General features: G+C 36.2%; 2 protein-coding genes across 2 annotated transcripts; both read right to left on the reverse strand.

Annotated features, from left to right (window-relative positions):
* Positions 1 to 339: 339 nt before the first annotated feature.
* On the reverse strand, positions 340 to 6776 carry ankmy1 (ankyrin repeat and MYND domain containing 1). The gene is given in 10 exon segments (XM_059569943.1): positions 340 to 491; positions 2764 to 2914; positions 3768 to 3881; positions 4380 to 4511; positions 4720 to 4809; positions 4967 to 5071; positions 5156 to 5217; positions 5220 to 5274; positions 5277 to 5306; positions 6678 to 6776. Coding segments are annotated over 10 exon segments (990 nt in total).
* Positions 6777 to 8895: 2119 nt separating this feature from the next.
* Positions 8896 to 12339, reverse strand: hsh2d (hematopoietic SH2 domain containing). The gene is made up of 5 exons (XM_059569386.1): positions 11740 to 12339; positions 11506 to 11595; positions 11239 to 11404; positions 10301 to 10534; positions 8896 to 9756 (listed from the first exon to the last, which is right to left on the reverse strand). Exons 1-5 carry the CDS (start codon positions 11862 to 11864, stop codon positions 9241 to 9243), a joined length of 1131 nt encoding a protein of 376 aa, XP_059425369.1. The 5' UTR covers positions 11865 to 12339; the 3' UTR covers positions 8896 to 9240.
* Positions 12340 to 12848: the final 509 nt, after the last annotated feature.

Here is a 12848-nt window from a genome sequence, read left to right on the forward strand (position 1 = left end):
CAATTTTTACCCGCAAGGTTATAAAAATAATAATAATAATAATAATAATAATAATCTTTTGCAATTGATCTTGGCTTTAATTAATTACAGGTAAATAATTTTTATTTTACAGAACGTTTTCCTAATTTTCCTAATTAGTTAGCACATTCTGCCACTCAAAAATCATGCAAGACTACATCAATAATGTATTTTTTCTTTTTGAGAATGATTTTCTTCCTCAATTTACATGCATCTTGTTCTAAGTATGTTTTATACTGGAAAACAAGAACAAAGTCAAGTTCACTAAGTATGGTGCTTTGGGTAGGAGTACTGTATTAAAAGTCGGTTAAGACCAACCTGTCACATGGTCACACTCGTCTCTGTGGCACTCATCCCACGCTTTGGTTTTGCTGGTCTTGCCACAGCAGAAGACTTCACGACAGCGGCTACAGGCCGAAAGCTGCACACCCACTGAACGGCCGCATTCATAGCAATATTTGAAGCGAGGCTTCCTGAAATCAAAACCAGAGACACAGTTAACACAACCTGTGTGAAGCCTGTTTGTCTTTAGGCGGTATCTAGCCAAACTTTGAACATAACAGGTTATGGGCCCAGATATGCTGACGTATGTGCAGATACGGCGTGAGTAAGAAGGCAGTTTGCATATTTCAATTTGTGTCTCAAGGTTTGGAGTACCAGCACCATGAGCGAAAGGACAAATTCACGTTGGTCTCGTCTTGTGTTCGATGGAGACGAAAAGAATTATGAGCTGTGGGAGACAAAGTATGCTGAAGCATATGCTGAACTGCTCCAATTCCTCGATGACAAAAGTTTGTCCCTGGTCATGCGAGAGGCTGCGGATGACGGGCATGGAGCACTCAAGATCTTGCGGGATTATTATGCTGGTAAGGTTAAGCCCCGCATTGTGAGTCTCTACACAGAATTGACTTCCCTGCAAAAGCTGAGTGGTGAGAGTGTGACTGACTATGTCATACGCGCTGAGACTTCAATCACAGCGTTGAGGAATGCTGGAGAAGTATCGAGTGATGGACTATTAATTGCAATGGTTTTGAAGGGGCTGCCAGAATCATGCAAAGCTTTTTTTTTTTTTTTGTCCCACTCAAAGTGATGAGACTCTTTCTTTTGCGGATTTTAAGACAAAATTGCGGAGTTATAAGCGCACTGAAGGTATGCGCACAGCTGTGGCCGAAAGATAATGTTATGGGGGCCCAGGCGCATTCAAGGAAGGCCAGTTAAAATTTAAAAAAAAAAAATTAATTATCAATTGATAATTACTATTACTATATATCTTGTTGAAAGTTTAGTTCACCCAAGTTTTAATTATTTCAGATAAATCTAGTTATGTAAAAAAATTGTCCCAGCTCCTTCAAGCGTTGGAATGGGAGTAGGTGGAAGTTACACGAAAAGTTTTATATCGTTTTACATATGGATATTTTTTTTCTTTAAAAAATGCATTGATACGCTACAGGAGGCCTTTATTCACCCACCGAATCCATGTGAGGCATGTTTTATTATGGCTGGAATTGTTTATTTGACTATTTTTAGACTGTTGAACATAAACACCATTTACCATGCCATGGTAAATAAAGATCCAGGACAATTTTGAATATAACTTCGATTTAAATTCGTCTGAAAGAAGAAAGTCATATACACCTAGGATGCTTTGAGGGTGTGTAAAACATGGTCTAATTTTCAATTTTGGGTGAACTAACCCTTTGAAGCGTCCTATTATGCTTTTTCACTATTTCAACTTTAGCTAGTCTGTAATGTTGCTGTTTGAGCTTGATAAAGATCTCCAAAGTTACAAAGCTCAAAGTCCACTTCAAAAGGAGCTATTTTATTTAACAGAAATCACTTTTCAAAAACTACAACGAATGACTCGTTTGGACTACAACGCATATTTTCCGGGGTTTGTGATATCACAAAGATCGAGGAATGGGACGAGACCTGGCTGAGCTGCACTAGAGAAGGCAACGAGTGTTATCACTATATCAAAAACACGATAGCTTTCCCAAGGCAGGTGAACTTAGAGAGGTTACAATCATCTGGGTTTAAATCGCGCTCAAATTGATCTGATTTTGACGCAATATTTACACTGAAGCCTTACTATAGTAATGGGCATGACATTTCCCGACCAGGAGCCAAGTGCTGCCAATCACAACACACCCTGGCCCAGCTAACCAATCACAGCACATTTGGTATTTCAGAAGGCGGGCCTTCATTTGATACAGGAACTATTCGAGCTGTTCATGCCAGACTGGGGAGAGAGGTGTTGTAATAATGTAAAATATGTGAAAAAGAATGTGTTTTTCGAACAACCTCGTATGAGAGCCTATTATAGTACACCCTCAAAACAAAATCAAGTCATTGTAAAAGAGCATAATAGGACCCCTTTAAATCAACCAACAGGAATACTTATTATCCTTATATCATACTTTGTGCTGGGCAATGATTAATCGTGATTAATTGCATCCAAAATAATTTTTTTGCCCATACATAATGTGTGATTATACTGTTTATTTAATATATATATATAGTATATATTAATTATAATAATAATATTAGTTAATTAATACTGATCTGGTAGATACAAACTTCTCTGTGGTACTGACACCTCAAACAACAGACAAACACATAAATTAGCACTCTGTGATTTCAGTCGATAAGACACGAACTCCTTCGAACGGCTGCAGAAACCCTGAGGGCAGTGAGACAAAATCCATAAAGCACTGTGCATTTATAGAAACGATCGGCCAGTCTCACCGAGTGCATCTTGGCCTCGTTCCTTCTCCATTCTCATCGCCGCCTGTCTCGGCAGATCTCCCATGAGGCCTAGCAACTGCCGGTGGGTGTTATAGGCTTGTCTCTCATGCTTGTTGAGGGCATGATACGGGGTGTGGGCCATGCACTGGTTCTGTTGGGAAAGTGGAACCAGTCTGGTGAGCGGAGTGTATTTGGTTGAGGTCATAGGCGAGCGTGTGTAAGGCTGCGGAAGCCTTCTCCTGGCCTCAGGGACTGAGGGCAAAAATGCCACTAAATTGAACAAAAATGCCCCTGCACGAACAAATTAAATCTATTACGTCTGTTGCTAAAAAAGTGAATATGAATAGACAGTGTCGATTGCATCATTGAATTAAGATATCTTCGTGTTGCACCTTATTTCATTTTAGGCATTTTTATAGTGTTGCGCATTTTAACTAATCATACATAATTCCGTTGAGCTTAGGAATGCAATTGCCAATCGGACGCGTTCAGATGAGTCATCGTTGAAACTCATCAGTTTTGTTGAGAGAGCACATGTTCGCTGACTGAATACCGGATTCTTGCGCAGTCTCTCATCATAAACAACAAAGCGCAGATGTATGTACAAAGTAAGGGATTCATTTCACAGTGTATACAGCTTCAGTGATTATAACGATAGTTTAGTGCTTAAACTCGCGATAGATCCATGTTTGTGATAAAGTCACTTTCTATATATAATTGATTCGCTGTTTGAATAACCGTGGAAAGGAAACGTTACATAATTATCCATTTCTAACGTTTTTATTCAATTGTAATCACTTTAAATAAAAAATTCAGTCCCATTAAAAAAAATGTTTTAGCCTACATGACACCCATGTGTGGTTCTTGCCTGAAAAGATGGATGTTTAATACATTTTGCTTTTAGCCTTACCCTGGAGTTGGTTCACCCTCCGCCTATGTTTGAGGTGATAAATGAGATTTGAGATGATCTGGAGCACGGGATGAACTGGTGGTGAAAGCTGCACCTGCTGGAATGCGCAGTGCGCATAATCCACGACTGTTCCCACAGCGCACCTGCGGCCCTCGCCCACCACCACAGGCATGAGGGTGTCAGCGCCCACTTTGATCAACTTCTCCGGCTTAACCAAGTGAAACAAAAAAAGAGAGCGCAGTGATAATAACTATTTTATTTTCCTCTATTTACTTGATTGACAATCCTCTGAGGAGCTGAATTGATCCTGAACGTGAGTCGAATGATAATTCAACCTGATCTTGTGAGGAAAAACATGAATAGGCATATGCTTTCTGCAACCCATTAAATGCATAACATGGTTTTATTTTTCAGTGAAATACTTGTTTTATTATTTTGTTTTCTATCTGCAGATTTGTATTATTTTTTTTCATAATTTCATTACAATTATTACAAATTATTTTCTAAAATGATTAGTATTATAGTTGTTGTAAAATACACACCCATGCATTTCCCCTAAGCCTAACTAAATTTAAATGTATATCTTGATTTTATTTTGCAATGCAGAGTGCAACTACAGAGCAAGACTGCAGAAACAGATTTCACATATGCACAGTCACGTATTTTCCCATGGGACTGCGTAGGATAATTAGTTGAAGAAGATCACCAGCTTGACTTGGTTGCGTGGATGTGGCCCACGGTCGTAGATGATGTTGGCAAGGGCACAGAGAGCGCTGCCCACATGACGAGTGAGAGGAAGATTAGGATCAGCCCCTCCAGCTAGCAGTTCATCTACAGCCTGGGAAAACAGCGTTACTATACACGGCACGTCGATGCAGTGCCATAGAGTTCTCACCCTCATCCTTCAGTAATGACTTATTATTCCACATTCATTCTGTGCCTTTGAATAGACAGCATTTAATTACACCATAAAAGATGATTCCTTGCAAATAGCAGCACTACAAATGACTCAGTTGGAAGAAGCGATGTCAAAAATGATTACATACAAGGTCATAGCCGCTCTCGATGGCCAGAGATAGAGGTGAATGGCCACTCCACACTTCGTTGGGGTTTGAGTTCTGAGAAAGGAGGAGTGCACCACATCTCTAGAAATCTGAAAGAAAAATAAGGAATTTTCTTTTTATAATTCACAAATAAATTCCATTTCATTTGCATGTAACGCAACGCCATCATATGTCGGCACACTACAGTTGAGTTAATAATTATTTGTTAATAATAAAATAATAATAAAATTAATGCTGTTTTTTTTTCAGTGTATATACTGTCTCTTTGGCATGACACATATTGGGTGAATTTAGCCAGGAGTCCAGAGGCAATGAGATGCTGATTCTTAAAGGGCTTAAATGTGCCCTGAGGGTTTATGTTTCTTTGATTAAAGATATTAAAAATGTGTGATGCAATACATTTATACAAAACTTTTACACAGACCTTAAGAAGCTCTTAGAATTCATGGGCATCCTGAGCTTTGACATTAGGATCTGCAGGGCATGCAGGAGGAGCTCCGTGATTTCAGGACCCTCTGCTCCTCATAAACACACTGCTACTGTATGTGAAGAGGATACAGACCCTTTTGCTGACATGAACGCAAAAAGAAAGGAATAAAAATGACCAAACAGATGCCTTGCTGTCAATATTTTAATAACATTTTGTGATTAGTATATATGCTTTATATTGTCATTTTAAATGTTTTGTCAATATTTATACATTACTAATATTAATAAAATTTAATATTTGTAGATTCAATTATTATGATTTATTAACTTAGAAATTACATGGTTTTCTAAATTTATGCATTTAAAAAAGTATTAAATTAAATTAAATTAAATTAAATTAAATTAAATTAAATTAAATTAAATTAAATTAAATTAAATTAAATTAAATTAAATTAAATTGTCCAAACTTTACAAATAATAGCATGACCAAACAATGAAATGCCCATCATATTTAATTTTTTTTTAAATCTCATTCTCATTGCTGAAATTAAAAAAAAAAATATATATATATATATATATATATATATATATATATATATATATATATATATATATATATATACAGTACAGACCAAAGGTTTGGACACACCTTCTCATTCAAAGAGTTTTCTTTATTTTTATGACTATGAAAATTGTAGATTCACACTGAAGGCATCAAGGGCTATTTGAGCAAGAAGGAGAGTGATGGGGTGCTGCGCCAGATGACCTGGCCTCCACAGTCACCGGACCTGAACCCAATCGAGATGGTTTAGGGGTGAGCTGGACCATAGACAGAAGGCAAAAGGGCCAACAAGTGCTAAGCATCTCTCGGGGAACTCCTTCAAGACTGTTGGAAGACCATTTCAGGTGACTACCTCTTGAAGCTCATCAAGAGAAAGCCAAGAGTGTGCAAAGCAGTAATCAAAGCAAAAGGTGGCTACTTTGAAGAACCTAGAATATGACATGTTTTCAGTTGTTTCACACTTTTTTGTTATGTATATAATTCCAGATATAATTCCACATGTGTTAATTCATAATTTTGATGCCTTCAGTGTGAATCTACAATTTTCATAGTCATGAAAATAAAGAAAACTCTTTGAATGAGAAGGTGTGTCCAAACTTTTGGTCTGTTCTGTATATATTTGTGCTGTCAAAATTAGCGCATTAACGCAGGTGATTAATTTTTCCACTTTAGCGGTGTTACAGATATTTAACATAGTTAAAACAGGGCCACCACACTCACAGCTTCTGCTTCTGTCTCTTTTTTTATTAATTTTTAATTAATAGGAATTTATCTACTAACTCTGTCTTAAAAAGTGCAAGTTTCCAGACTGGCACATGATCTCAGCACTCTTCTGCAGGATATCCTCTGTGACGTGAATATGAAAACTAGCCACAAAACATGCAGAATCAAAAGTAGGTTCTGATCTGATGCTCCTTTCCAGGTTTTTATCAATCTCCAGATTTGTCACCGCTTCCTCAGAGTCAATGACTGTCTTTGCTTCCTTCTCTTTCCATGATACAGAACCCACTGGGATTTTATCATCAAAGACTTGAATAGATCTTGACATTATGACATGTGGTTCTCCTGCTGGTCTGTCTTCTAAATGTTTAAGTTGAACAACTACCTTCTTGTCTGGGTCTGTATTTTGATTGATTTGATGAAGTTGAGTTTCCTCTGAGCTGTTGAGGCCTTCTGGTTGGTCAGGCTGAAGAAGTGTCTGCTGTCCAACAGCATGTGGATAACATCCTCATAACCAACACAGACACACAACAAATTATTGTGTATTGTTATTTCCATTTATCCAATGTTTTTTCACATTTGTGAAAAATAAAAGGCAATGCTGCCACCTTCTGGCCAATATTAGTCACTATTTATATGACAAGAATGCTCAAAGTCCATCACAAAGTATACACAATGTAACAAAAAAAAACATTCATATATATTTTTTTTATTTATGCATTTAGCAGACGCTTTTATCCTAAGCGACTTACAGTGCATTCAGGCTAACAATTTTTACCTATAATGTGTTCCCGGGGAATCGAACCCACAACCTTGCGCTTGCGCTTGTATATATATATAACTTTTTTTATTTTTTATCTAACCTTTATTTAACCAGATGATTGAGATTTAAAACCTCTTTTTCAAGAGAAACCTGGCCAAAATGGCAGCATATTAACAGCGCATAATTACAAATATGATACAAATAAGAGATAAGCCGCTGTGCATCACTCATTTCAGGATGGACTTTTTTCATCTCTGAGGATTCGGTAAACAATCCTGCTTTCGCCATGTGATTAAAGTATAATTCATCTAAAAATGGTTAATAATTAATAGAATTAAACATATATTTGTTTTTTTTTCTTCAGTGCATTGTCAATATTAATAAATGTATTAAAATAATATAATAGACCTTTTAAATTATTTGTAATCTAACTTCCCCATACTGAAGAAAATTCTTATTATTTATTTACTTAAAAAATTAAATATTCTTTAACAATAAAATATACTTCAAAAAATAAAATGAAAAATAATAAACAACAATAATATTTTATCAGTAAACCATTATTTTGGAAATCAAGTGCTTTGCAGATTAAATTATTATTCTTATTTTTCTATGTCAAATTAATAATTATATGGTTTCATTATATTTAATTGCCAGTATTCATAAATAAAAAATTAAATTAAATTAAATTAAAATATGTCGGTAAACAGCCCAGGTTACAAAGCAACAATCTTCTTACCTGTGTTCAACAATGGCCAGAGCAGCTTATTTCCTGTTTGCACCTTGAGAAGATGTTGGCTGCATCAAAGCTCTAAAGCTAAAGGCTAGAAAAGTGTCTTAACATAAATATATGACAAAGATTTTTGGTACATGTGATCTTTAGGGTGTCTAGTATTAATATATGAATTCACATATATTTAGTTTTGTTGAGTGTGGTCACAGAATGAGGAAACATGTTGATGGTCACAAAAGTGACCGGTGGGACCACAGTGAACTTAGATATAAATGTTACAAATATGTTATATTTTACAAAAAAAAGTAACAATTTTGAAATGCTGTGTTTGTTTTTTCTCAGTGTTCCAATCAATGTTGCATAAGGTTTTTTATGCATAGTAGTAACCTTAGAATGTAATCAAACGATTTAAAATAGCTGGGCTAAGATATCTAATCATTTTATGATTGCAGAAATATTTTATTTCAGTACACACATCATCCCACCAGATGCTTTTTATAAACATTTCATAACAAGGACTTCAGAAGCATAACATGTTTACTTGCGAATGCACCACAAATCACATTGTACTATTTTCTTCTTATGCTTAAATAACTCTTTTGCATGTACAGTCATAAGTCTAATGTTGTATGTTTATGTTTAACAACGTATGTAGCACTGTGGTCCTGTGAGACATGATATTTCATTGCAATGAATGTCCACACATTTAGCAGAATGACAATAAAGCTAAACTTGACTTGACAACAAACAGCAAATACTTGTCTTAGGTCTAATTTGATGGTTTTAAAGGGGTTTTCATCACTTGTTACCTTCTAATCCAACTGAAGACCAGCCCGGAAGACCAGTTATACCATGACAAACCAGCTTCAACCTGCAAAATGATGAACAGAATCATGCACCACAGAATTTACATGATATTCCAAGGTACATTGAAGAAACAACATGTTAATCATTGTATCACCTGTACATTTATTGACCAACTGCAGTAAAAAGCTAATATTTACAATGCTTTTTTTTTCCTGATATGTAAAGTGCCAGATTTTAGGAAGTATAATCCAGAAATATATTCAAATTCATGCCCACAGGCACAACATGCTCTGTTTCCGTTATATTAATATATTACCATGTCCAGCAGGTTTTTCCAGGTTACAAACCTCTGTTCAGAATGTGTGGAGTCAGAAAAGGAAATGCAGCGTAATAAAACAGAACATCACAACAAAGAGATTACATTATCACATTATTCAGTGACAATAAAACAAATGCTCAGGGTAAAACCACCTATCTGTATGTTTTTATCTAGTAACCAGGTGCAAAAGGAGGTGGATTCAAGTACTCCAAAGGTAACTGTCTATCTGCGGAGTTGGGAATCCCATCCGATGCCCGACGGCCTTTAACTGTGGATTTTTCAAGTATTTCCTGATAGTCGTTTTCCTCCAGTTGCTCAGGGTTGACGTTACTATTCTCCAAAGCAGAAAAAGTTGCATTTTCCTGATCTTGAGCAATCTCCTCATACATGTTCTCCTTGGAGCGGCTCTTTTTAAGCTTTTTCTTAATTTGCGCCAGGCCCATGACCACCGGATTCAATGGTTGATGGTTTTTCTGTTGGGAACGGCCTTCGACGGGTGTGTCGGGTGGGATATGATGTCTGTCAGAGCTTACCGGCATCAACCCTTGGGATCTGTCAGCGCCTGCGGTGGCTTGCGCGCGATTTGGCAAGCATGATCTGGGTGGCAACTGTGGTGGCGTGTCGTCAGCTGGTGTTTTGGATTTAAATAATGTCCTAGGCTTCGGAATGGGCTTTGTGGGCTGATCCTGAAATATCAAAACACATTATATTAGATTTTTAACGACCTGTTTTTTAATTCACAATACAATAAATCACAAAAAGAATCATTTTAAATGAATAGTTCACACAGGATTTTTCCAAGATTGAACAGATCATTTGCTCACCACTGGTTCCCTTGCAGTGAATGGGTGCCGTCAGAATGGGAGTTTCTTTACATACATGCAGCTTTTCAATTCACAAGATATGAACTGATGGACTGAAGTCGTGTAGATTACTTGTGGATTTTTGTGATGTTTTTATCAGCTGTTCAGACTCTCATTCTGACGGCACCCATTCACTGCAGTGGATCCAATGGTGAGAAAGTGATTAAAAAATGCTAAATGTCTCAAATTCTTTAATGAGGAAGAAACAAACTCATTTACATCTTGAAAGGGCCCAAGGGCAAGTACATTTTTTTTTTTGCTAATTTTCATTTAGGGGAGAGCTATTCGTTTAACTACAAAAAAAAAAAATATATATATATATATATAATTAGTAATTTTATTATAGAATCTGGTGAAGCTGTATTACCGTGCTCTGTAGATTCAAAGAGCTCATTTCTGTCTCCAAGCTGGGATACAGTCTCGCAGAAGGACTTGTAGGTTGCGTAAATGATTCGTTTTGGAGCGGCGGAGTTGGGTTGTGTTCAGAAATATTTGAATGAACTGTATGTGTTGGAGTTGAAAATTTCATCCATTCAACCTGTCCAGGGTTTTTCTTTTTCTTTTGAGGAAACAACAACTCAGCGTAGTTATTTTTATCACCCTGCACACAAATGAGACCACAAAAATGAGCCACATATTCAAAGATTATGAATAATGTTGATGGTGAAAATAAACCTTGACTCTTCCCCTATCATGCTGTTGATGGGGTAAACAACATACATATACTATTGAACAATGCAAATGTGTATAAAATTTATATCATTTTTGTGACGTCAAAATCTTCGTAATTGTTATAAGACACTGTGATGTTTTTAGATTTATATAATATATTTTTTATATGGTTTTATTACAGAATTTCATATATATGTATGTGTCATAACAGCTTAAAGGAATAGTTCACCCCAAAATTTTAATTGTGTCATCATTTACTCACCCTCATGTCGTATATTTTGAAGATTACTGGTAATCAAACAGTTGCTGGTTGCCATTGACTTACATAGTAGGACATTTTTTTTATTGAACTCAATGTTAACCACCAACTGTTTGATTACCAGCAATCTTCAAAATATCTTCTTTTGTGTTCAACATACAAAAGCAACTCATCAGGGTGAGTAAACGATGACAGAATTTTCAATTTGGGGTGAACTATGCCTTTAAGGCTGTCTAGAAGGAACATGATAGCCAGTTTGGTGATTTCTATCAGTTTCTGATTGTCTTCTTGGTCCATCTTGATGGATAACCATAACCACCCTGTCTGTGGTGTATTTAGAAACAACAAGCTAGCATGCAAATGACACTCTATACCTGTTCGCAGGCCACAGTGAGCAAGTCATTGTAGGGGAGAATGGGGTTTCTGCGATGAAAGGCCACCAAGTCATGGAGGGAAGAGAAGGGTGTATTTTCTCCCACTATAATATACTGGTTATCATGCAAGACGTCAATCATGAAGTGTCTGCAGCGATCTTCAGCTCTAGGAGAAAGGTTTATATTGATTCGTGGTCTCATTCATGTACAGTACTTCCTTATAGAGTTTATTGACTGACAACAATGGCCACATTGACAAAGACTCACCGATAAGATAATGTATAACCCACCCTGCTCTCACCAACACGAATGAGGAAGTAACCGGGAGGTTTGCACATCAGCATGTCCTCCGCAGCCCTATAACACAGAAATAGTTTAATTGACAGTTATCAGTAACCTGATTTTCTGCTCTATGATGTCACTGTGTAGTCTGAGCATTCAAGCACATATTTCAGAGTCTGTCTGCTTAGTTTTGTTATAATCCCGAGTTCAATCCATTACTTTCTGGATATGATTCCATGGAACCATTCTGGAACAATCCCATTCTTCAAAATGCAGCTGCGCTGGAATTCATTGAACCAGTCGAACGCTGCATTACTGCTGTCATTCGGTAAAGGCACAGCCATGACATCCAGTTTGTCCTAAAGGCACAAATAATTTGATGGGAATATGCACACTTTTAAGAACATGAATGTAGGCCGGTGACATCCATTTTTGTCTGGAATTATTAAAGTATTTTTTAAAAAAAATACATTAAAATACAATACATTCAGACAGTGAATTAAATACACCACTTCTATGATGAACAGGTTTTCAACATTTAAATTAAAATCATTTCCTTTTTTATATATATTTAGGTGAACTGTCCTGTGATTGGAATAAACAATAAATTGTCAACAAATATAAATAAGTAAATAAATAAATAACTACATTCATATTTATGTACATACAGGCATACATGCATAAGGATTCAAAGTTAAGTTACATTTAATTATATCAGAACGTAGGCTATCACAAATAGGAAGTTATAAATATTTAAAATGTCAAATTGATCAGCAGTTTTATATGACACACAAAATCTTGATTATAACCAACTCGTTTAATGTGGATTTTACAAAAAAAAAAAAAAAGAATGTTTCACTTAGTTTAGCGCGCTAATTTGCATTTATTAAAATATTAACGTCTATATTCTAGGTTATACGTGGTTGACGTAAAGGTGTTTTTAAAAGACTGCCGCTATTATAAATAAACAATACATACAGAAAAATGTAATGTTTCTCACCTGTCGAGTCGCACGGTTTAGTGACAGGAGTCGACGTAACCTCCTCACCTGTTAAAACTGTTGTTCTGGGTGTGGTTTACACGAAAGGTCAACGACACATTTCTGATTATGAAGTATAATCATTTATAGCTTTGTAGTCAGGAGTCAGTTTCTGGTGAAAACATATAAGAGTGCAGTTGATTTGTGCGCGGACTGGCCTGGCGTATATGACTTGATATGATGAATATTAATTTCGTCCTGTTCACTTTCCTGGCTCGTCCAGTGACACAGCCTAATTAATATTCATAAGGCAAATGCCAGTCTTTCAGCAAAATAATTAATATTAATT

This window comes from Carassius carassius, chromosome 16, assembly GCF_963082965.1.
Source record: "Carassius carassius chromosome 16, fCarCar2.1, whole genome shotgun sequence".
Taxonomy (NCBI): domain Eukaryota; kingdom Metazoa; phylum Chordata; class Actinopteri; order Cypriniformes; family Cyprinidae; genus Carassius; species Carassius carassius.

Coding starts and splice junctions, on each gene's coding strand:
- hsh2d (XM_059569386.1), bottom strand. CDS start 11,864: ATGGCTGTGCCTTTACCGAATGACAGCAGTAATGCAGCGTTCGACTGG. Junction 10,535..11,238: donor TCACTGTGGCCTGCGAACAG/GTATAGAGTGTC, acceptor ATTTGTGTGCAG/GGTGATAAAAATAACTACGC. Junction 9,757..10,300: donor CTTTGAATCTACAGAGCACG/GTAATACAGCTT, acceptor TTGATATTTCAG/GATCAGCCCACAAAGCCCAT.